The following is a 22,707-nucleotide window of genomic DNA, read 5'->3' on the forward strand; positions in this document are numbered from 1 at the left end:
TTGAACTGTGGTGTTGGAGAAGACTCTTGAGAGTCCCTTGGACTGCAAGGAGATCCAACCAGTCCATTCTGAAGGAGATTAGCCCTGGGATTTCTTTGGAAGGAATGATGCTAAAGCTGAAACTCCAGTACTTTGGCCACCTCATGGAAGAGTTGACTCATTGGAAAAGACTCTGATGCTGGGAGGGATTGGGGGCAGGAGGAGAAGGGGACGACAGAGGATGAGATGGCTGGATGGCATCACTGACTCGATGGATGTGAGTCTGAGTGAACTCTGGGAGTTGGTGATGGACAGGGAGGCCTGGCATGCTGCGATTCATGGGTCGCAAAGAGTCGGACATGACTGAGTGACTGAACTGAACTGAAGGCACTGCTGGGCCCACTCACAGAACACCAAGGACTGAACGAATACCAAAGGAGAGCTAGCCGGCTGCAGACCGGCCCATCTCCCACCGGAGTCAGGGAGGCAGGCAGGCGGCAGCGAGAGCCGGAAAGGCAAGGGGCAAATTCAACCCCAGAGATGGCATCCTCTACCAAACTGTGAGCAGCCTCCCAATTGCTAACCAAGACTTCCTGGGATCCTTGATGGTTGACATCCGCCGGGAGGGTCACACCCAGAGATCAGCTCCCCAGAAGAGTCATACAGCACACCTGAGAGGGCCCTCCTGCTGTGCACCCAGGAAACCAAGTGGCCAGGATGGGAGAGGCGATAAGATGCATCCCCCACCTAGGGAGAGTGCACTCGCCAAGCAACTGGTCACCTGAGCTGCTTGGACCTGGGAAGGGCACAAAACTCAGGCCTAAATGGGTCTGCGCCTTTGTGGAGTACCTGTGAACCTGAACCTGAGCAGCTTAGACCTGGGAAGTGCACGCAACCCAGGGCCCGCTTTAGACAATTCCCCTGCAGAGCAACCTGGAGCCTGAACAGTGTAGACTGGGAAAACACACACACCATGAGCGGGGGCAAACCCAGTGTGGCCGAGACATTGCGAGCACTCCCCACATACGCCAGTGATATTTGTTTACGGTGTCCCTCACTCCCCAGAGCACAACTGAACAAGTGAGCCTAAAGAAGTGACCACCTTCGCCTCCTTGTGTCAGGGCGGGAATTAGACACTAAAGAGACCTGCAAACAGACAAAGCCAAAATAAACAGAGGGAACTGCTTTGGAAGTGACAGGTGCAACAGATTAAAACACTGTAGTTACACCCCCAGACACATATTAATCAAAACAAAGGTCAAACACAAAGAACAAATATTAAAAGCAGCAAGAGAAAAACAACAAATGACACACAAGGGGATTCCCATAAGGATAACAGCTGATCTTTCAATAGAAACTCTTCAGGCCAGGAGGGAATGGCAGGACACACTTCAGGTGATGAAAGACAAAAACCTACAACCCAGATTACTGCCCAGCAAGGACCTCATTCAAATATGAAGGAGAAATCAAGAGCTTTACAGACAAGCAAAAGCTGAGAGAATTCAGCACCACCAAACCAGCTCTTCAACAAATGCTAAAGGATATTCTCTAGAAAGGAAACACAGAAAGGGTGTGTAAACACGAACCCCAAACAACAAAGTAAATGGCAATGGGATCATACTTATCAATAATTACCTTAAACGTAAATGGGTTGAATGCCCCAACCAAAAGACAAAGATTGGCTGAATGGAAACAAAAACAAGACACCTATATATGCTGTATACAAGAGACCCACCTCAAACCTAGGGACACATACAGACAGAAAGTGAAGGGCTGGAAACAGATATTTCATGCAAATGGAGACCAAAAGAAAGCAGAAGTAGCAATACTCATGTCAGATAAAATAAATCTTAAAACAAAGACTGTGAAAAGAGACAAAGAAGGACACTACATAATGATCAAAGGATTAATCCAAGAAGATATAACAATTATAAATATATATGCACCCAACATAGGAGCACCACAATATGTAAGGCAAAGGCTAACAAGTATGAAAGGGGAAACTAACAATAACAAAATAATAGTGGGAGACTTTAATACCCCACTCACACCTATGGATAGATCAACTAAACAGAAAATTAACAAGGAAACACAAACTTTAAATGATACAATGGACCAGTTAGACCTAATTGATATATATAGGACATTTCACCCCAAAACAATGATTTCACCTTTTTCTCAACTGCAGATGGAAACTTCTCCAGGATAGATCACATCCTGGGCCATAAATCTAGCCTAGGTAAATTCAAAATTGAAATCATTCCAAGCGTCTTTTCTGACCACAGTGCAGTAAGACTAGATGTCAACTACATGAGAAAACTATTAAAAATTCCAACATATGAAGGCTGAACAACACACTTCTGAATAACCAACAAATCAAAGAAATCAAACAAGAAATCAAAATATGCATAGAAATGAATGAAAATGAAAACACAACAACCCAAAACCTATGGGACACTGTAAAAGCAGTGCTAAGGGGAAGGTTCATAGCAATACAGGCTTACCTCAAGAAACAAGAAAAAAGTCAAATAAATTACCTAAGTTTACACCTAAAGCAACTAGAAAAGGAAAAAATGAAGAACCCCAGGGTTAGTAGAAGGAAAGAAATCTTAAAAATTAGGGCAGAAATAAATGCAAAAGAAACAAAAGAGACCACAGCAAAAATCAACAAACATAAAAGCTGCTTTTTTGAGAAGATAAATAAAATTGACAAACCATTAGCCAGACTCATCAAGAAACAAAGGGAGAAGAATCAAAACAACAAAATTAGAAGTGAAAATGAAGAAATCACAACAGACAACACAAACATATAAAGGATCACAAAAGACTATTATCAGCAACTGTATGCCAATAAAATGGACAACTTGGATGAAATGAACAAATTCTTAGAAAAGTACAATTTTCCAAAACTGAACCAGGAAGAAATAGAAAATCTTAACAGACCCATCACAAGCACGAAAATTGAAACTATATTCAGAAATCTTCCAGTAAACAAAAACCAAGGACCAGATGGCTTCACAGCTGAATTCTACCAAAAATTTAGAGAAGAGCTAACACCTATCCTACTCAAACTCTTCCAGAAAACTGCAGAGGAAGGTAAACTCCTAAATTCATTCTAGGAGGCCATCATAACCCTAATAACAAAACCTGACAAAGATGCCACACACAAAAAAGAAAACTACAGGCCAATATCATTGATGAACATAGATCAAAAGTCCTTAACAAAATTCTAGCAAACAGAATCCAACAACATACTAAAAAGATCATACATCATGACCAAGTGGGCTTTATCCCAGGGATGCAAGGATTCTTCAATATCTGCAAATCAATCAAAGTAATACACCACATTAACAAATTGAAAGATAAAAACCATATGAGTATCTCAGTAGATGCAGAGACAGCCTTTGACAAAATTTAACATCCATTTATGATAAAAACCCTCCAGAAAGCAGGAATAGAAGGAACATACCTCAACATAATAAAAGTGATATATGACAAGTGAAAGAGAAGTTGCTCAGTCGTGTCTGACTCTTTGCGACCCCATGGACTGTAGCCTACCAGGCTCCTCCGTCCATGGGATTTTCCAGGCAAGAGTGTTGGAGTGGATTGCCATTTCCTCCTCCAGGGGATCTTCCTGGCCCAGGAATCAAACCTGGGTCTCCCGCATTGCAGGCAGACGCTTTACCATCTGAGCCATCACTCACTAATATATGACAAACCTACAGCAAACATTATCCTCAATAGTGAAAAATTGAAAGCACTTCCCCTAAAGTCAGGAACAAGACAAGGGTGCCCACTCTCACCATTACTATTCAACATAGTTTTGGGAGTTTGGGCCACAGCAATCAGAGCAGAAAAAGAAATAAAAGGAATCCAGATTGGAAAAGAAGTAAAACTCTCACTGTTTGCAAATGACATGATCCTCTACATGGAAAACCCTAAAGATTCCACCAGAAAATTACTAGAGCTAATCAATGAATATAGTAAAGTTGCAGGATATAAAATTAACACAGAGAAATATCTTGCATTCCTATACACTAACAATGAGGAAACAGTGAGAGAAATTAAGGAAATAATTCCATTCACCATTGCAACAAAAATAATAAAATACTTGGGAATATATCTACCTAAAGAAACTAGAGACCTATATATAGAAAACTATAAAACACTGATGAAAGAAATCAAAGAGGACACAAATAGATGGAGAAATATACCATGTTCATGGATTGGAAGAATCAATATAGTGAAAATGAGTATACTACCCAAAGCAATCTATAGATTCAATGCAATCCCTATCAAGCTACCAATGGTATTTTTCACAGAACTAGAACAACTAATTTCACAATTTGTATGGAAATACAAAAAAACCTCGAATAGCCAAAGAAATCTTGACAAAGAAGAATGGAACTGAAGGAATCAACCTGCCTGACTTCAGGCTCTACTACAAAGCCACAGTCATCAAGACAGTATGGTACTTGCACAAAGATAGAAATATAGATCAATGGAACAAAATAGAAAGCCCAGAGATAAATCCACACACCTATGAACACCTTATCTTTGACAAAGGAGGCAAGAATATACAATGGAGAAAAGACAATCTCTTTAACACGTGGTGTTGGGAAAACTGGTCAACCACTTGTAAAAGAATGAAACTAGAACACTTTCTAACACCATACACAAAAATAAACTCAAAATGGATTAAAGATATAAATGTAAGACCAGAAACTATAAAACTCTTAGAGGAAAACATAGGCAAAACACTCTCCGACATAAATCACAGCAGGATCCTCTATGATCCACCTCCCAGAGTAATGGAAATAAAAGCAGAAATAAACGCGACCTAATTAAACTTAAAAGCTTTTGCACAACGAAGGAAACTATAAGCAAGGTAAAAAGACAGCCTTCAGAATGGGAGAAAATAATAGCAAATGAAGCAACTGACAAAGAATTAATCTCAAAAATGTACAACCAACTCCTGAAGCTCAATTCCAGAAAAAGAAATGACCCAATCAAAAAACAGGCCAAAGAACTAAACAGACATTTCTCCAAAGAAGACATGCAGATGGCTAACAAACACTTGAAAAGATGCTCAACATCACTCATTATCAGAGAAGTGCAAATCAAAACCACAATGAGGTACCATCTAACGCCGATCAGAATGGCTGCTATCCAAAAGTCTACAAACAATAAATGCTGGAGAAGGTGTGAAGAAAAGGCAACCCTCTTACACTGTTGGTGGGAATGCAAACTAGTACAGCCACTATGGAGAACAGTGTGGAGATTCCTTAAAAAACTGGAAATAGAACTGCCATATGACCCAGCAATCCCCATGCTGGTAATACGCACCAAGGAGAGACACGTGTACCCCAATGTTCATCACAGCACTGTTTATAATAGCCAGGACATGGAAGCAACCTAGATGTCCATCAATAGAAGAATGGATAAGAAAGCTGTGATACATATACACAATGGAATGTTACTCAGCCATTAAAAAGAATACATTTGAATTGGTTCTAATGAGGTGGATGAAACTGGAGCCTATTATACACAGTGAAGTAAGTCAGAAAGAAAAACACCAATACAGCATACTAATGCATATATATATGAAATTTAGAAAGATGGTAATGATAACCCTATATGTGAGACAGCAAGAGACACAGATGTATAGAACAGCCTTTTGGACTCTGTTGGAGAAGGCGAGGGTGGGATGATTTGAGAGAATAACATTGAAACATGTATATTATCATCATATGTGAAACAGATCACCAGTCCAGGTTCGATGCATGAGACAGGGTGCTCAGGGCTGTTGTACTGTGCTGATCCAGAGGGGTGGGATGGGGAAAGGGGTAGAACGGGGGCTCAGGATGGGGAACACATGTACACTCATGGCCGATTCATGTCAATGTATGGCACAAACCACCACTAGAATATTGAAATAATTAGCCTCCAATTAATAAATTTCTTAAAAAATAAAAAATTTTAAAAGAGAGGGTTAAAATAAAATAAATAAATAAATAAATTTGAAGAGAATTGGCATGTTTATCATACTGAGTCTTCCAATCCATGAACATGGTATACATATCTGATTTGGGAGTGTTACAAAATGTCTCTCACTAAACTTTTATAACTTTCTCTGTAGTGATTCTGCACAAAATTTATTACATGTATTTATAAGCTCTTCCTATTTTATATGATTATAAAAATTATTAAAATTTCATTTGCCTAATAAAAAAAGAAAATTACAACAAAACCTCATGAATATAGATATAAAAATATCAATCAAAATACTATCAATCAAATTAAACTCCATACAAAAGGGCAATGCAGCATGAACATGTGAATTTTTTCCCATGATTTCAAGGTTAACATTTTAAAATCACTGTGCAATTTGCAGAAGAAAGGAGAGAAATCAGTGTTATTTTGATAAATGCAGAAAAGGCAATTGATAAAATTAAATGCCAATTCATAATTTAAATTTCAGCAAACTAAGAACAGAAGGGAACTTTCTTAATCTCCCTAAGAGTATATTCAAAAACTCCACAGCAAACAACAAACTCAATGGCAAAATGCTAAACAATCTTCCTCTGAGTAGGAATGAGATAAAATGCTTACTCCTACCATTACCATTGTACATTACACTGGAGGTCTCAACCAGTGCCATGAAGCAAGGAAAAAAGGGGAAAAGTATAAAAACTGGAAAGGAAGACACCAAACTATTGTATTCACAGAAGGCATATCTATGTACATATAAAACCCAAAATAAAAAGAAAAACTGACAGATAAACTATTACAATTAATACATATATTTAGCAAGGTTGCTGGATACAAGATTATTATTCCAGAACCAACTGTATTTCTAAAATCTGGCAAAAGCTAACATTTAGAAATAAATATTGTATAAAATTCCATTTGTCATCACACACACAAAAATTAAATGTCTAGTAATATACCTAAGAAAAGATACATATCACATGTATATTGAAAAACATAAAATATTACTATGAGAAATTAAATAAGCCCTAAATATATAAGTGAAGAGGTATATCATGTTCATGGACTTCTAAGATCTAAATTATTACTAAATTAATCTAAAAATTAATTTAGATTACCATTATTAATCAAAATAATCTCAATCAAAATCTTAGCAGGGTTTTTTGATGTGAGAATTAACAGGATGGTTTTACAGTTTATGTAAAAATGCAAAGTGCCAAAACTTTCTAAGATAATCTTGAAAATCAGCTACATTAAAGGGTTTATAATACATATGAAGATTTCTTATAAAGCTACAATAATTAAAACAATATACTTATTAATATAAGTAGTTAAATAGAACAGAGTAGAGAATTCAGAAACAGGACCATACAACTAGAGTAACCTGATTTACCACAATGCAATAAAGAAAGAATGATCCTTTCAATAAATTGATCTAGATGAGAAAAAAATAAGTTTTTACTTTCATCACTATAAATACACACAAAACATCCTGAGTTGCAGACCTAAATAGGAAAAGGTAACATGATAAATTTTCTAATAGAAAATAGAAAAAATTTGTGATCTTGTATTAGGCAGTTTTTTAAACAAAACACCAAAAGAAAAGATTAGTAATTTGTACTTCAAGAAAGTGAGGAACATCTGGTCATCAAAAGATACCCTTAAAAGACTGAAAATACAAGCCACAGACTTGAAGAAAATGTTTGCAGTATACAAATTTGACAACTGACTTGTATCCAGAATATACAAAGAATTTCTACAAATCCGGGGGTGGAGGGGAAGCAATCCAGTTATTTTTTGATGGACAAAAACACTTTATAGAAGAGGATATACAAATAGTAAGGCTTCCCTGGTGGCTCAGTTGGTAAAGAATCTGCCTGCAATGCAGGAGACCTGGGTTCGATCTCTGGGTCGGGAAGATCCCCTGGAGAAGGAAGTGGCAACCCACTCCAGTATTCTTGCCTAGAGAATCCCATGGACAGAGAAGACTGGCAGGCTACAGTGCATGAGGTCACAAAGAGTCGGCCATGACTGAGTAACTAAACCACCACCATACAAATGGTAAATGAGCACATAAAAAATATTCAAATTCACTAGACACTGAGAAAAGTCACAAAGATATTTTATTGTACATCAGCAGAATATCTAAATTGTAAGACTGACAATAACAAGTGCTAACAAAGATGAGCGACTGGGACTTATAGATTGCTTTTATAATGCAAACTGAAATAAGCATTTTGGAAAACAAATTTGACAATATCTACTAAAGTTGAATATGCATTTATTCTATAATCAAAAAAGATGCTTATGTTTTTCAAAAGACAAGTACATGAATATTCATATCCATTTTATTCATAATAGCCCCAAAACAGAAACAACCCAGATGGTCATCAATAGTATAATGGATAAAGTGGAATATTATAGAGCAAAGAAAAAGACTACATGTAACAATGACTCTCCAAGACAGTACACAGTTTTTAAGAACAGATAAACTAATAAATGGTGATAAAATCAGAATAATAATTACTTTGGTATGGAATGTTTATTAACTGGGAAAGGCATAAAGAAACCTTCTCTAATGCTAAAAATGTACTGTCTTAATCTAGTTGGTAGTTTCATGTATATATATATTTGTAAAAATTCCTATAGTCAACAGTTGTCGATTGAAAGACAGACTCTTTCTGAATTCAACAGATAAATTTGTTTTAATAATTGGCAGATATTTTATCAACTTCTTTTTAAATGAATTTGAATCACTATATACCATCTTGCAAAAATCCTTTAAAAGTCACTTAGATAAATACCTAAATTTTGAATCCTTCATTATCACAATCTTGTAAACTCTAGTTCAAGAATAGACTGGATACCTTTGGCATGGAGACATTAATTCTACCATCCAAGGCAGAATATCCCATCTTCACGTGGCTATAAAGTTTAGATTTGATCTTTAAAACTCAATTTCAAATAAATAGCACCACTAAAACTCATATGAGGAGGATTTCCTAATTTAGTCTTTTCAAAAACACTAACATGAATGGTGGTAATGAGGAGAATTCTAAGACATTCTTCAGAGCAGAAAGTAAAAATCCTAAATCATATGGAGTTTTGTAACTATCATCCTTCTCACAAAAACTCACCTTGAACCTGCATGCGAGTTCTCACTAGATTCAGTGGGTAGCTGACAAACTGACCACAAAAGTTAGAGAAGGCACAACATCCCATCAAAATCACCAATCCAGGGTCTTCTGCATGAGTGTTTAGCCAGTGAGTCTTCAAAAGCTGACAGAGAACAAAGTAACAATACACTTTAACAGCTGTTAAAGAAGAACCAAGATAATAAAATGCTAATATATTTTCTCACCATAGTCAGACTCCTTGCTATCTTCTGTGTTACATTAGCAAAGTATATAAAATCCAGAATGCAGTAATCCAGTACAGAGTAGCAAAAGCCATAGGATATATATTTTTGAACTGCTAACTTTTCACATAACTTAATGCAAATTAATAAAGCCCTCAATATTTCACTTTCCTGGTGGCTCAGCTAGTAAAAAATCCGCCTGCAATGTGTAAGACCTGGGTTCGATCCCTGGGTTGGCAAGATCCCCTGGAGAAGGGAACAGCTACCCACTCCAGTATTCTGGCCTGGAGAATTCCATGGACACATAGTCCATGGTGTTACAAAAAGTCAGACCCGAAAGAGTGACTTTCACTTTCTTTTCTTTTCAAAATTTCAAGGACTCAAATTATCTAAATATTCTCTTTTTTCCTAAGCACCATCCTAGCAATCAAAATTATCCAGAGGTGTTCTCTATGCATCAAAACACCATGAGATTAGAGGACCTTATTGATGGAAAGTGAATCTGGACTTTAGATCCCTGGTTGCCTAATCTTTATGGAAGCTTATTCTGTCAAACTGCATTTCTTCTTACAGCAGTATTTTTGTTTCAGCACTCCTTTACACTCTTAAATATCTTTGAGGACACCAAAAAGTTTTTGTTTATATAGGTTACATCTATCAATATTATCTATCATATGAGACATTAAAACAGAAAAATTTTAAACTGAAGAGTATGTTCTTATTAACCAGCAGAGGAATGATGTTATCATTAATCTGGGGGGGAAAAAAAACTCTTTCATCGCAAGAGAATGAAAGTGACAAAGGTAAATAACATCTTCATATTATGAAAATAGTTCAGGCTTCAAGGACCCTTAGAAAAGGTCCCAGAAATTCACCCCCAGAGTGTCCAGATCATGCTTTAAATGACTGATTAAATGGTTTTGAAATATAAAAATAATTATTTTAATCTAAAGATACTAGACAATGCCATTGTTTACTTCTAATGGGCTGAATTGTGTCCCCCCACCACCAAAATTCTTATGTTGAAGCCCTAAACCTTAGGGCTTCAGAATGTCACTGTTCATGGACAAAGTCTCTAAAGAGGTAATTAAGTTAATTTCACTAGGTATTAAGAGTGGAGTGTTTGTATTCACACGTTTAGTTGTGTCTGCCAGGATTCCCTCTCCATGGAATTTTCCAGGCAAGAATAGCAGAATGGGTTGCTATTTCTTCCTCCAGGGGATCTTCCCAACCCAGGGATCAAACCCAGGTCTATTTTGTCTTCTGCACTGGAAGGCAAATTCTTTACCACTGTGCCACCTGGGAAACCTTTATTCAGAGTGGACCCTATTCCAATACGTCTGGTGTTCTTTTAAGTAGAAGTTTGGATACATATGTGCTTGCACAAAAAGGAAACTACATGAGGGCAGAGGGAGCTGGCCATCTGCAAGCCAAGGAGAGAGTTCTCAGAGAAACTTTGATCTTGGGCTTCTGGTCTCCAGAACTGTGAGAAAACAACTTCTCTTACACAAGCCACCTAGTCTGTGATATTCTGTTATGGCAACCCTAACAAACTAGTGCACTACTTTCAAGGCCTTTCCTCATTTAAGGATCCCCCAACTTGATTATCAGATTTACTTAGGATTTTTAAATTTATTTTTTATCAAAGTATAGTTAATTTCACCTGCTAGCACTCATTTCATACACTAGCGAAGTAATGCTCAAAATCCTCCAAGCTAGGCTTCAACAGTACATGAACCATGAACTTCCAGATGTTCAAGCAGGATTTAGAAAAGGCAGAGGAACCAGAGATCAAACTGTCAACATCCACTGGATCATAGAAAAAGCAAGAGAATTCCAGAAGAACTTCCACTTCTGCTTCATTGACAACGCTAAAGCCTTTGACTGTGTGGATCACAGCAAACTGTGGAAAAACCTTAAAGAGATGGGAATACCACACCACCTTATCTGCCTCCTGAGAAGTCAAGTCACTCAGTCATGTCTGACTCTTTGTGACCCCATGGTCTGTAGCCTACCAGGCTCCTCTGTCCTAGGGATTTTCTAGGCAAGAGTACTGGAGTGGGTTGCTATTTCCTTCTCCAGGGGATCTTCCCAACCCAGGGATCAAACCCAGGTCTCCTGCATTGCAGGCAGACACTTTACCGCCTGGGCCATCAGGAAAGCCCCTGCCTCCTGAGAAACCTGTATGCAAGTCAAGAAGTAACAGTTAGAATCGGACACGGAACAACAGACTGGTTCCAAATTAGGAAAGGAATATATCAAGGCTGTATATTGTCACCCTGCTTATTGGACTTCTACGCAGAATATATCATGTGAAATGCCGGGCTGGACAAAGCACAAGCTGGAATCAAGATGGCTGGGAGAAATATCAATAACTTCAGATATGCAGGTGACACCACCCTTATGGTAGAAAGTGAAGAGGAACTAAAGAGCCTCTTGATAAAGGTGAAAGAGAAGAGCGAAAAAGCTGGCTTAAAACTCAACGATCAAAAAACTAAGATCATGGCATCTGGTCCCATCACTTCATGGCAAATAGATGGGGAAACAATGGAAACAGTGACAGACTCCATTTTCTTGGGCTCCAAAATCACTGCAGGTGGTGACTGCAGCCATGAAATTAAAAGACTTGTTCCTTGGAAGAAAAGCTATGACAAACCTAGACAGCATATTAAAAAGCAGAGACATTACTTTGCCAACAAAGGTCTGTATAGTCAAAGCTATGGTTTTTCAATGGTCATATATGGATGAATTGATGCTTTTGAACTGTGGTGATAAAGACTCTTGAAAGTCCCTTGGACAGCAAGGAGATCAAAGCAATCAATCCTAAGGGAAATCAGTTCTGAATATTCATTGGAAGGACTGATGGTGAAGCTGAAGCTCCAATACTTTGGCCACCTGATTCAAAGAGCCAACTCACTGAAGGTAGGAGAAGAAGGGGAAAATGGAGGATGAGATGGTCAGATGGCATCACCAACTCAATGGACATGGGTTTCAGCAAGCTCCAGGAGATGGTGAAGGACAGGGAAGCCTGGCATGCTGCAGTCCATGGGGTCTCAGGGGTCAGACATGACTGAGCGACTGAACAACAATAGTTAATTTACGTTGTGTTAATTTCTGCTGTACAGCAAAGTGACTTAGTTATATACATATATACATTTTTTATATTCTTTTCCATTATAATTTATCCCAGGATATTTAATATAGTTTCCTGTACTATACAGTAGTACCTTGTTTACACATCCTATATATAACAGTTTGCATCTACTAACCCCAAACTCCCAGTCCCACTCTCACCTACCATCCCTCCCCCTTAGCAACCACAAGTCTGTTCTCTGTGTCTGTGACTGTTTCTGTTTCATAGATAGGCTCATTTGTGCCATATCTTAGATTCCACATAAAAGTGATGTCATATGGTATTTGTCGTTCTCTTTCTAGCTTACTTCGCTTAGTCTCATAATCTCTAGTTGCATCCATGTTGCTACAAATGACTGCAAATCATTCTTTTTATGGCTGAGTAGTATTCCACTGCATATATATACTACGTCTTCTTTATCCACTCATCTGTTGATAGTGTTCAGGTTGGTTCCATGTTTTGGCTATTGTAAACAGTGCTGCTATGGACATAGGTGTTGGTGGTTTAGTCACTAAGTCGTGTCCGACTCTTGTGACCTCATGGATTGTAGCCTGCTAGGCACCTCTGTCCATGGGATTCTCCAGGCGAGAATACGGGAGTGGATTACCATTTCCTTCTCCAGAGGATCTTCCCCACCCAGGAATCAAACCTGGATTTCCCGCATTACAGGCAGATGCTTCACCGACTGAGCTACGAGGGAAGCCATGAACACAGGGGTGCATATATATTTTAAAATTATAATTTTCTCCAGATATATGCCCAGGAGTAGAAATGCGGGATCATTCTATTTTTAGTTTTCTGAGGAACCTCCATGCTGTTCTCCAGAAAGTGGCTGCATCAACTTAACTCCCACCAACAGTGTAGGGGGATTCCCTTTTCTCTACATCCTTTCTAGGATTTATTATTTGTAGATTTTTTTAATGATGGCCATTCTGACTGGTGTGAGGTGATACCTCATTGTAGTTTGATTTACCTTTCTCTAATAGTTAGTGATATTGAGCATTGTTTCATGTGCCTATTGTCCATCTGTATGTCTTCTTTAGAGAAATGTCTATTTGGGTCTTCTGTGCATATTTCCCTTGATCATTTAGTCTCCCAACATATCAAAGACCTTTTTTTTCAAGCTTTGTCCATTATCCTAGATGGACTTCTTCTAACACTGTGTGTGTGCTTCGTCACTCAGTCAATCCTAAAATTCATATGAAAATGTGAGGCACTCACAATAGTCCAAACAATTCTGAAAGAAAAAGCTAGAGAAGTCACATTTTCTAATTTCAAACTTACTACAGAACCATACCAGTTAAGGCAGTTGTGGTTCTGGTGTAAGGACAGACATACTGATCAATGAAATAGAATTTGAGGATTTAGAAATAAACCTTTAACATGTATGGTAAACTTTAATAATATTGCCAAGACCATCCAGTGGAGAAAACAGTCTTTTCAACAAATGGTATTGATACAACTGAATGCTGCTGCTGCTAAGTCACTTCAGTCGTGTCCGACTCTGTGCGACCCCAGAGACGGCAGCCCACCAGAATCCCCCGTCCCTGGGATTCTCCAGGCAAGAACATTGGAGTGGGTTGCCATTTCCTGCTCCAATGCATGAAAGTGAAAAGTGAAAATGAAGTCGCTCAGTCGTGTCCGACTCCCAGTGGCCCCATGGACTGCGGCCCACCAGGCTCCTCTGTCCATGGGATTTTCCAGGCAAGAGTGCCGGAGTGGGGTGCCATTGCCTTCTCCAATACAACTGAATATCCACATGCAAAAGAATGGAGTTAAATCCCTGCCTAATATCATATTCAACAATTAATTCAAAATGCATAGTAGACCTAAAGTAAGAGCTAAAAACATAAAACCCTTAGAAGATATAAATCTTCTGTGTTCTTGGATTTGGCAGTGGTTTCTTATATATGACACCAAATACAATAATAACAAAAGAAATAATAAATAAATTTGACTTCATCAAAATTAAAGATAATATGTGGAATGGAAGAAAATAGTTGCAGATCAAATATCTAAGGTACTTGTATCTATTATATGCAAAGAACTACAACTAAACAAGAAAAAATAATAGACAACAATACCACTTCCTATTCACAAAGATAACAAAATCAAGAAGACAGATAATAACAAGTGCTGGCAAGGATGTGGAGAACTCAGAACCCTCATTCACTGCTGGTGGAAATTAAATGGTGTAGCTACTTTGAAAAACAGTTTGGCAGTTCTTCAAGAGGTTAAACATAGAGTTATCTAATGACTCAGCAATTCTACTCCTAGATACATATCCAAGAGAATGAAAACACATGTCTACACAAAAACTTGTACTCAATTTCATAGCAGCATTATTCATATTAGTAATAAAGTGGAAATAGCTCAATTGTCCATTAACTGATGAATGAGACAAACAAGAGATAGTATACCCATATAATAGAATAATATTCAGAAAAAATAATGAAATGCTGATAAATGCTATAAGATGGATGAAACTTGAAACAATATTTCTGAGTGAAAAGAAGCCAGTCATAAAAGATTACATGCTGTATAACTGCATTTATATGAAGTGTCCTGACTAGACAAATCTATAGACACAAAAAATAGATTAGTGGTTCCCAGGGAGTGGAGGAGTAAGAAGTGGGGAGTGATTGCTAATGAGTACAGGGTTTCTTTTAGGAGTGATAAAAATGTTATTGAATTAAATAGTAGGGACGGTTGTACAACCTGTGAATATACTGAACTGTATACTTTAAAATGGTATATCAATAAAGTTTTTATGATAAGAAATCTTGTCAGCTAAGGCATTTCTATGCCCAGAGCCTTCCAACAGTTTCCCATTTCACCTAGAGCAAAAATTAAAGTCCCTTCTACAATCAGCAAGGCCTTGAGAAATCTGCCCTGACCCAGCAGATCTCTGACCTCATCTCCTACTAATCTCTTCTGGCTCACTCTGCTCCAGCTGCACAGGTATGCATCCACCCTAAATGTCCTCCTTGTACATGTATGTGTGGCTCAACCCCCTCACATCCTCTGCTCATTACTCAGAAGGTATCTTTTCAAGAAGGCCTTCCAGTCAGTAAATTATCTATTCTCCTTTCCTGCTTCATTTTTCTCCACAACCCTATTACTACCATACGCCATGCTTCAAAGGTTTATTGTCTGTCTTGCAGTGAAAGAATGGTGAGCTCCCTATAGATAGGACTTTCTGTGTCTTCTGTTTGGTGTACCTAGAACAGAGTGTGGTACATGCAACTTTGTAATTATTTATTGAATGAATACATCCTCATTTTTAAGGTAAGAGGATTCAGGCACAGAGAGGTTAGGCAAATTGTGAAGCCATAATTTGTACTCAAGCAGTCTGAGTCCACGATCCTAACTGCTATCCTAACTGATAAGAATTAAGAAGCTTGGTGCAGTGGAAGGTACTCAGGATTACTAAAAAAGAAGGGAGTTGTACAGGGAATGACATGCTTGATGGTCTCTTAGGATCAGCTACAGAGAATGACCAAAGTGAAACTGGACACTACTAACGGAGGAGAAGGGGACGACAGAGGATGAGATGGCCGGATGGCATCACCGACTCAATGGACGTAAGTTTGCGTGAACTCTGGGAGTCGGTGATGGACAGGGAGGCCTGGGGTGCTGCAGTTCATGGGGTCGCAAAGAGTCGGACATGACTGAGCGACTGAACTGAACTGAGCAGAGAAAAAAAGGTCATTATTATTTTGCACTCCTTCTTCCCTCCCCAAAAAAGAACTTACATTCTTCTCTTCCTTTTTCTGAATCAAGTGACTATAATTGATTTGGAATAGATGATTACTATAACCAGAAATTATTCATGAGGAACCCCAGAAGTAACATGAGCCATATTAGACTTCTGACATTAGGAAAAAATGGGGAGCAAAACAGTATCATTCAATCTCCTTGGTGGTCTGAAGATCAGGAGAGCGGTTTTAAAAACAGCTGCAAGTTACTGATATACCAGCTATATAGAAACCCAGCAACAGATGGAATCACTAAGGTGGAGTGGGTTGTGTGCAGGGAGAGGAAAGGAAAGGTCAAGGTCATACTTGTAGAAAACACGCTTATAGAAAACAATACTTATAGAAACAGTCCTGAGAAAGAGAAGCCAGAAAAACAAACTGTAAAAAGAAAAATACATTTTCTATTCACTCAGTTTTAAATGTATTTTTGATTTAAAATTTTTTCAGTTGTATTATATTTTCAGATCTAATAAATCTGATGTAAGGCCATCATAGAAACAAACTCACCTCATAGAGAGTGATATCTACACCCGCATACGGTATGACAGTCAGAAGACTAGGAATGTAGCCTTTGTAAAAGCCTGTAATCTTATCAAGCTTCCAGATCTTCCTGGCACAGTCCAATAGCCCAGAGTACTGTCCAGTTTTACTTACAGCCAAATGAGTTTTTAAAACCTGAATGTAAAAGAATGTTATAGGCTCATTATCAGTTACCCAACCCAGAGCAATCTTGTAAAGTGTGAGTTACAGAATTAAAAAGAGAAAACAATCTTAGGTCAAACTGTATTTTCAATGACAGTATACCTGCTATCATTTTCCTACTTATTCTTGGAATATTTTACTTTTGCATACTACTATGTAACAGTTCATAGGGTCACAGAGAGTTGGACACAACTGAGCAACTAAGCACACACACATACACACACGTTATAAATACAGTGCTTAAATACAAATACAGTGCATTTACCAAATTCCTGAACTTAACTTTGCAGGAAGATAAAGTATCTGAATCCAGCTGTTCTTCTTTCTGTCTAAATTACATACTAGTGTAGCCACAGCTATTATTGCACTATACGTCAGATAAGGAACCCAAAACTGAATATAACTGGACCAACCACTATGGAAAACAAGTTGGAGGTTCCTCAAAAAATTAAAAGTAGATCTATCCTATGACCCAGCAATTCTTCTGGTTATAATACACAAAAGAAATGAAAACAGGATTTCAAAGAGATATATGCACTACTATGTTTGTATGTTTAGCACTATTCTGTAGCACTATGCACAATAGCCAAGATATGGAAATAAGCTCATCAACAGATGAATGGACAACAAAGATATATATGCATATATATTGTCACTGTCCATTCATACATACATATATGTGTATATATTATAATAGAATGTTATTCAGCCATGAAAAGGGGGGACATTCTGCCATGTATAGTGTGCTAAGTGAAATAAATCAGACAGAGGAAGACAAGTACAGTACAGTATCACTTATATGTTTAATCTAAAAAGCCAAACTTGCAAAAATGGAGTAAAATGGTGGTTACCAGGGCATAAGAAGTGGGGCAGGTAAGACAGATGCAATTTAAGGGTACAAACTTGCAACAAGTAATAATTAAGCTCTAGAGGAAATGGCAACCCACTCCAGTGTTCTTGCCTGGAGAATCCCAGGGAAGGGGGAGCCTGGTGGGCTGCTGTCTATGGGGTCGCACAAAGTCAGACACGACTGAAGTGACTTAGCAGCAGCAGCAGCAGAGATCTAACACACAGTATAGTGAATACAGACAACAGTCTTGTACTATAATCAACCATCTTGCTGAGAGACTAGAACTTATTTATTCCAACCACTAAAAATAAAGAAGAACTATTAATGTGATTGTAGTGCTAAATATTGCTATAATATATAAATGTATCAAATTAACTGATGAACACCTTAAATTTACATAATACTATGTGTCAGATATGTTCAGAAAAGAAACCTAAAAGAAAAATGAAGCTCCTACAACCTCCATCTCCAACACAAGTATCCTAATTATCTGATATTAGGATTTCACAAACATCAACACACGTATAAATATACACACAACTTGTGAATGGCCGGAGGTTTTTTAAACCATGTGTGTGAGCACACACACAAATACTAACACAAAGAAAGACCAAAAAAATAGAAAATAAAAGACTGAGGAACTTATCCAGATGAAAGGATGTTAAAGAGACCTGGCACGTGATCTGAATTGGATCTGGAAAAAGAAATTACTATAAAGACAATTATTAGAACAATTAGCAATTAATTACATTTCAATAAGGACTGTGGATTACATAATAGTATTGTACTTCTGATAAATTTCCTGATTTTGATAATATATAAAAGAAAGTTCTTCATTCTAAGGAAATTCACACTGAAATTTTTAAAGGTAAAGGGACACAACATTTCCAACTTGCTCTCTCTCTACACAAACACAACACACAGGCACACACACACCCCTATATGGAGAAAGGCAAAATGTTTATTGAAATTTGTGTAGAGTATCCAGAGTTTCCTTGGACTAATGGAAAACACAGAAAACTCTGCTGACATTGAAGTTAAGCACAAAATAAGCTGATTCTTTACCAAGTGGAAAAGAAACTTGGTGAGCCTTAATTGTTATACTATTTATTCATTTTTCATTGAGAAATGCTATGATAGAAATGCATTTGCAGGAATCTCCTTATCTTTTACTAGATCAGTTGCTTCTTTACTGTGCATATATAAAGCTACACAATCTGAAGGACATACTGCTTATCCTAGATTATATATAAATACTGCCAGATAAATACACAGGTCAATTTATACTTTGAAGAGAAAATAATCTTAAAATTCAAAAACCACATGGAAGATCTGTATTGTTTTTAAAAATTGGATGTTTAATTCTTATAAAAGAGTAAAGAAGTATCATCATGACAGAAAAGTATATTCTGAATATATTTAAATTTTATACATCTGCTCTGACTCAGAGCTCTAAAATTAATCACCTTCATGATTAATCCAGGGTCGCTGGTTGTTCCTTGTATTCATTAACTTGGAATTTAGAAAAAACAAATAATAGCAAAACAAATTGGAGACTTTAAAACAAAAATAATTTAAATCCTCAGAGGGATTCAAGAGTATATTTCATCTAGGAGGACAGTTCAATATTTGCAAATCAATGTCACACATTACATGAACATTGAAGGATAAAAATCATGTGATCATCTCAAGATGCAGAAAAAACTTTTGATAAAATTCAACATTCATTTATGATAAAACTCCCAAGAAAGTGGGAATATAGGGAATATACCTCAATATAATAATTGCCATATAAGACAAACTTACTGCCAATATCATACTCAACGGTGAAAAGCTAAGATCAGGAACAAGAAAAAGATGCTCACTAAACCACTTTTATTCAACATAGTATTGGAAGTCCTAGCCACAGTAGTCAGACAAGAAAAAGAAAATGGATCTAAATTGGAAAGAGGTAAAACTGCCATTGTTTGCAGGTGAGATGATACTATACAGAAAATACTAAAAAGCTGACACCAAGGAAACTATTCAAACTCATAAATTAATTCAGTAAAGTTACAGAATACAAAATTATCATCCAGGGCTTTCCTGGTATCCCAGTGGTTAAGAATCCACCTGCCAAAGCAATTTTTAAAATTGACATGTGGAAACATCATTGTTGGTATTTCTTTACATTGACAATAAACTAACAGAAAGAGAAAAGTAGAAAACAACCCATTTACAATTGCATCAAAAATAATGAAATACCTAGGAATAAATCTAACCAAAAAGATAAAAGACTTCTACCAGAAAACTATAAGACACTGATGAAATAAACTGAAGACAACACAAACAAATGGGAAGATAACTATGCTCATGGATTAAAAGAATTAATATTATTAATATGACTATATTACCCAAGGCAATCTACAGATTTGGTGTAGGCTCTATCAAAATACCAATGGCATTTTTCACAGAACTAGAACAAATAAAATTTTTAAATTTGTATGGGAACACAAAATACCACAAATAGCCAAAACAATCCTGAGAAAGAAGAAGAAAGCTAGAGGTAACATACCGCTTGGTTTCAAACTATACTACAAAGCTATCAAAACGTATGATGCTGGACCCAAAACAGACACATAAATCAATGGAAGAGAATAGAGAGCCAAGAAATAAACCCATATTTATATGGCTAATTATAAATAATGCCAGAGGAGGCAAGATGTTGGAGGTACAATGGAGAAAAGACAGCCTTCTCAATAAATGGTGCTGGGAAGACTGGACAGTTATATGCAAAAGAGTCAACCCAGACTACTTTCTCACATCATTTACAAAAATAAACTCCAAATGGATTAAAGATTTAAATTTAAGACTTGAAATTATAAAACTCCTAGAAGAAAATATAGGCAGTGTACACTTTGACATCAGTCTTAGCAATATTTTGTATATGTCTCCTCAGGCAAAGGGAAACAAAAGCAAAAATAAACAGATGAAATTACATTAAGTCAAAGGGCTTTTCACAACAAAGGAAGCTATTACCAAAACAAAAGGGCATCCTATTGAATGGGAGAAGATATCTGCAAATTATATATCTGATAAGGGGTTGATATCCAAAATATACAAAGAACTCATACAATTCAACATCAAACTCCCCACCAAAAAAAAAGGACAGAAGACCTGAGTAGACATTTTTCCAAAGAAGACATACAGCTGACCAATAAACATGAAAGGATGCTCAGTATCACAAATCATCAGAGAAATGAAATCAAAACTATAATGACATATCACCTCACACCTATCAGAATGGCTATTATCAAGAGACATCAAATAACAAGTGTTGGCAAGGTGTGAAGAAAGCATCTATGGAGTCGCACAGAGTCGGACACAACTGAAGCGACTTAGCAGCAGCAGAAGAAGAAGAAAGCGAACCCTTGAGCACTGTTGGTCGGACTATAAATTGGTGCAGCCACTATGGAAAACAGTACTGAAGTTCTTCAAAGAAACCTAAAGATAGAACTACCACATGATCCAGCAACACCACTTTTCGGTGTTTTTCTGAAGAGAGCAAAAACCCTAATTTGAAAAGATATATGCACCCCTATGTTCATTGCAGCATTATTTACAATAGCCAATATACGGAAGCATCAATAAAAAAGTGTCCATCAATAAATCAATGGATAAAGAAGACATATATATACACAGAGAGATCAAAAAGAAAAACAAAATCCAAAATTATTTAATAGTAGAAAATTTCCCAGAGCTGGAAAAAAGATCATTAAAAAGATCTGAAATTAACTGATGAAAGAAAAGGGTCAGAATCTACACATATCATGATAAAATTTCAGGAAAATAAGAATTAAAAGAAATTCTTAAGAGTTTCCAGATTATTTAATAAGAGTAATGTAAAGTGGTTGGATATAAGCTTAACTTAAAAATTCAGGAGTTTTCATATATACCAGCAATAAACATTAGCAAAATCTAACGAAATACATTAATAGCAACAAATACCACAATGTATCTAGTAATAAAAGCCTCAAATGCATAAGACCTGTATAAGAAAATTATAAACTTTATCAAATAATACAAGAACAGATCTAAATGGAAAGGAAGACATCTCTCATTCCTGGGCAAAAAAAGAAATTCAATATTATAATTGTCATTTCTTCCCCAAATTCACTAAGTACAACTAAGAGTCAAAATCCCAGTTTGGTTTACTTTGGTTTTTTTTAAGAAACTTGGCAAGCCAATTCTAATGTTCATATGGAAGGGAAAATGCAAGAAAATAACAGCAACAAAATGTCCCATTGGCAGATGAATGGATAAAGAACATGTGGTGTGTGTGTGTGTGTGTGTGTGTGTGTGTGTGTGTGTGAACACACACGCAACGGAATGTTACTTAGCCATCAAAAAGAATGAAATAATGCCACTTGCAACAATATGGATGGACCTAGATATTATCATACTAAGCAAAGTCAGAAAGACAAATACTATATCACTTATATGAGTAAATATAAGTGGTATTTATATTTTAGTAAAATAAAATGTGATACAAATCAAAGCAACAGAAATGCCAGCTTAGATATCACAGCTCTGGTAACACTGCCCTAGCAACAGATTTTCTCTACTCAATAGCTACTAATAATTAGAGGATTCTGGCTCACTTGAAAAAAAAATTAGCCATAATTTTCATTAGGGATAACAAATCTTTTTCAATAGCACTTACCTCTAAGGGGTAAATAAAAGACTGAGAAGTGGCACCAGCCAAAGAAGCAGAAGCAAATTTCTCAAGTGTTCCTAAATTGCCTTCTTCAGAAGAAAGATACTCCTTATACTGTATTAACAAGAGTTCAAAGGTATGTTAGCATTGAAAAAGTTCAAAGAGGCATGCAAGTCATTCAATATCAGTGGATACCTAGGCATTTAATTTATAGTTTAAAACTATAATCCACATTTTCGT

At 36.9% G+C, this 22,707-nt stretch overlaps 1 protein-coding gene across 1 annotated transcript in view; it reads right to left on the bottom strand.

Moving 5' to 3' along the window:
• Positions 1-22,707, bottom strand: part of LOC138445362 (mitochondrial adenyl nucleotide antiporter SLC25A24-like) — a 63,162-nt gene that overhangs the window by 10,789 nt on the left and 29,666 nt on the right. Inside the window, exons 6-8 of the mRNA XM_069599307.1 lie at positions 22,474-22,581; positions 16,727-16,894; positions 9,108-9,249 (exon numbers count right to left, since the gene is read on the bottom strand). Coding sequence (XP_069455408.1) covers positions 9,108-9,249; positions 16,727-16,894; positions 22,474-22,581 — 418 coding nt within the window. The remainder of the gene's footprint in view (positions 1-9,107; positions 9,250-16,726; positions 16,895-22,473; positions 22,582-22,707) is intronic.

This window comes from Ovis canadensis, chromosome 1 (genome assembly GCF_042477335.2).
Source record: "Ovis canadensis isolate MfBH-ARS-UI-01 breed Bighorn chromosome 1, ARS-UI_OviCan_v2, whole genome shotgun sequence".
In the NCBI taxonomy this organism is placed as follows: Eukaryota; Metazoa; Chordata; class Mammalia; order Artiodactyla; family Bovidae; genus Ovis; species Ovis canadensis.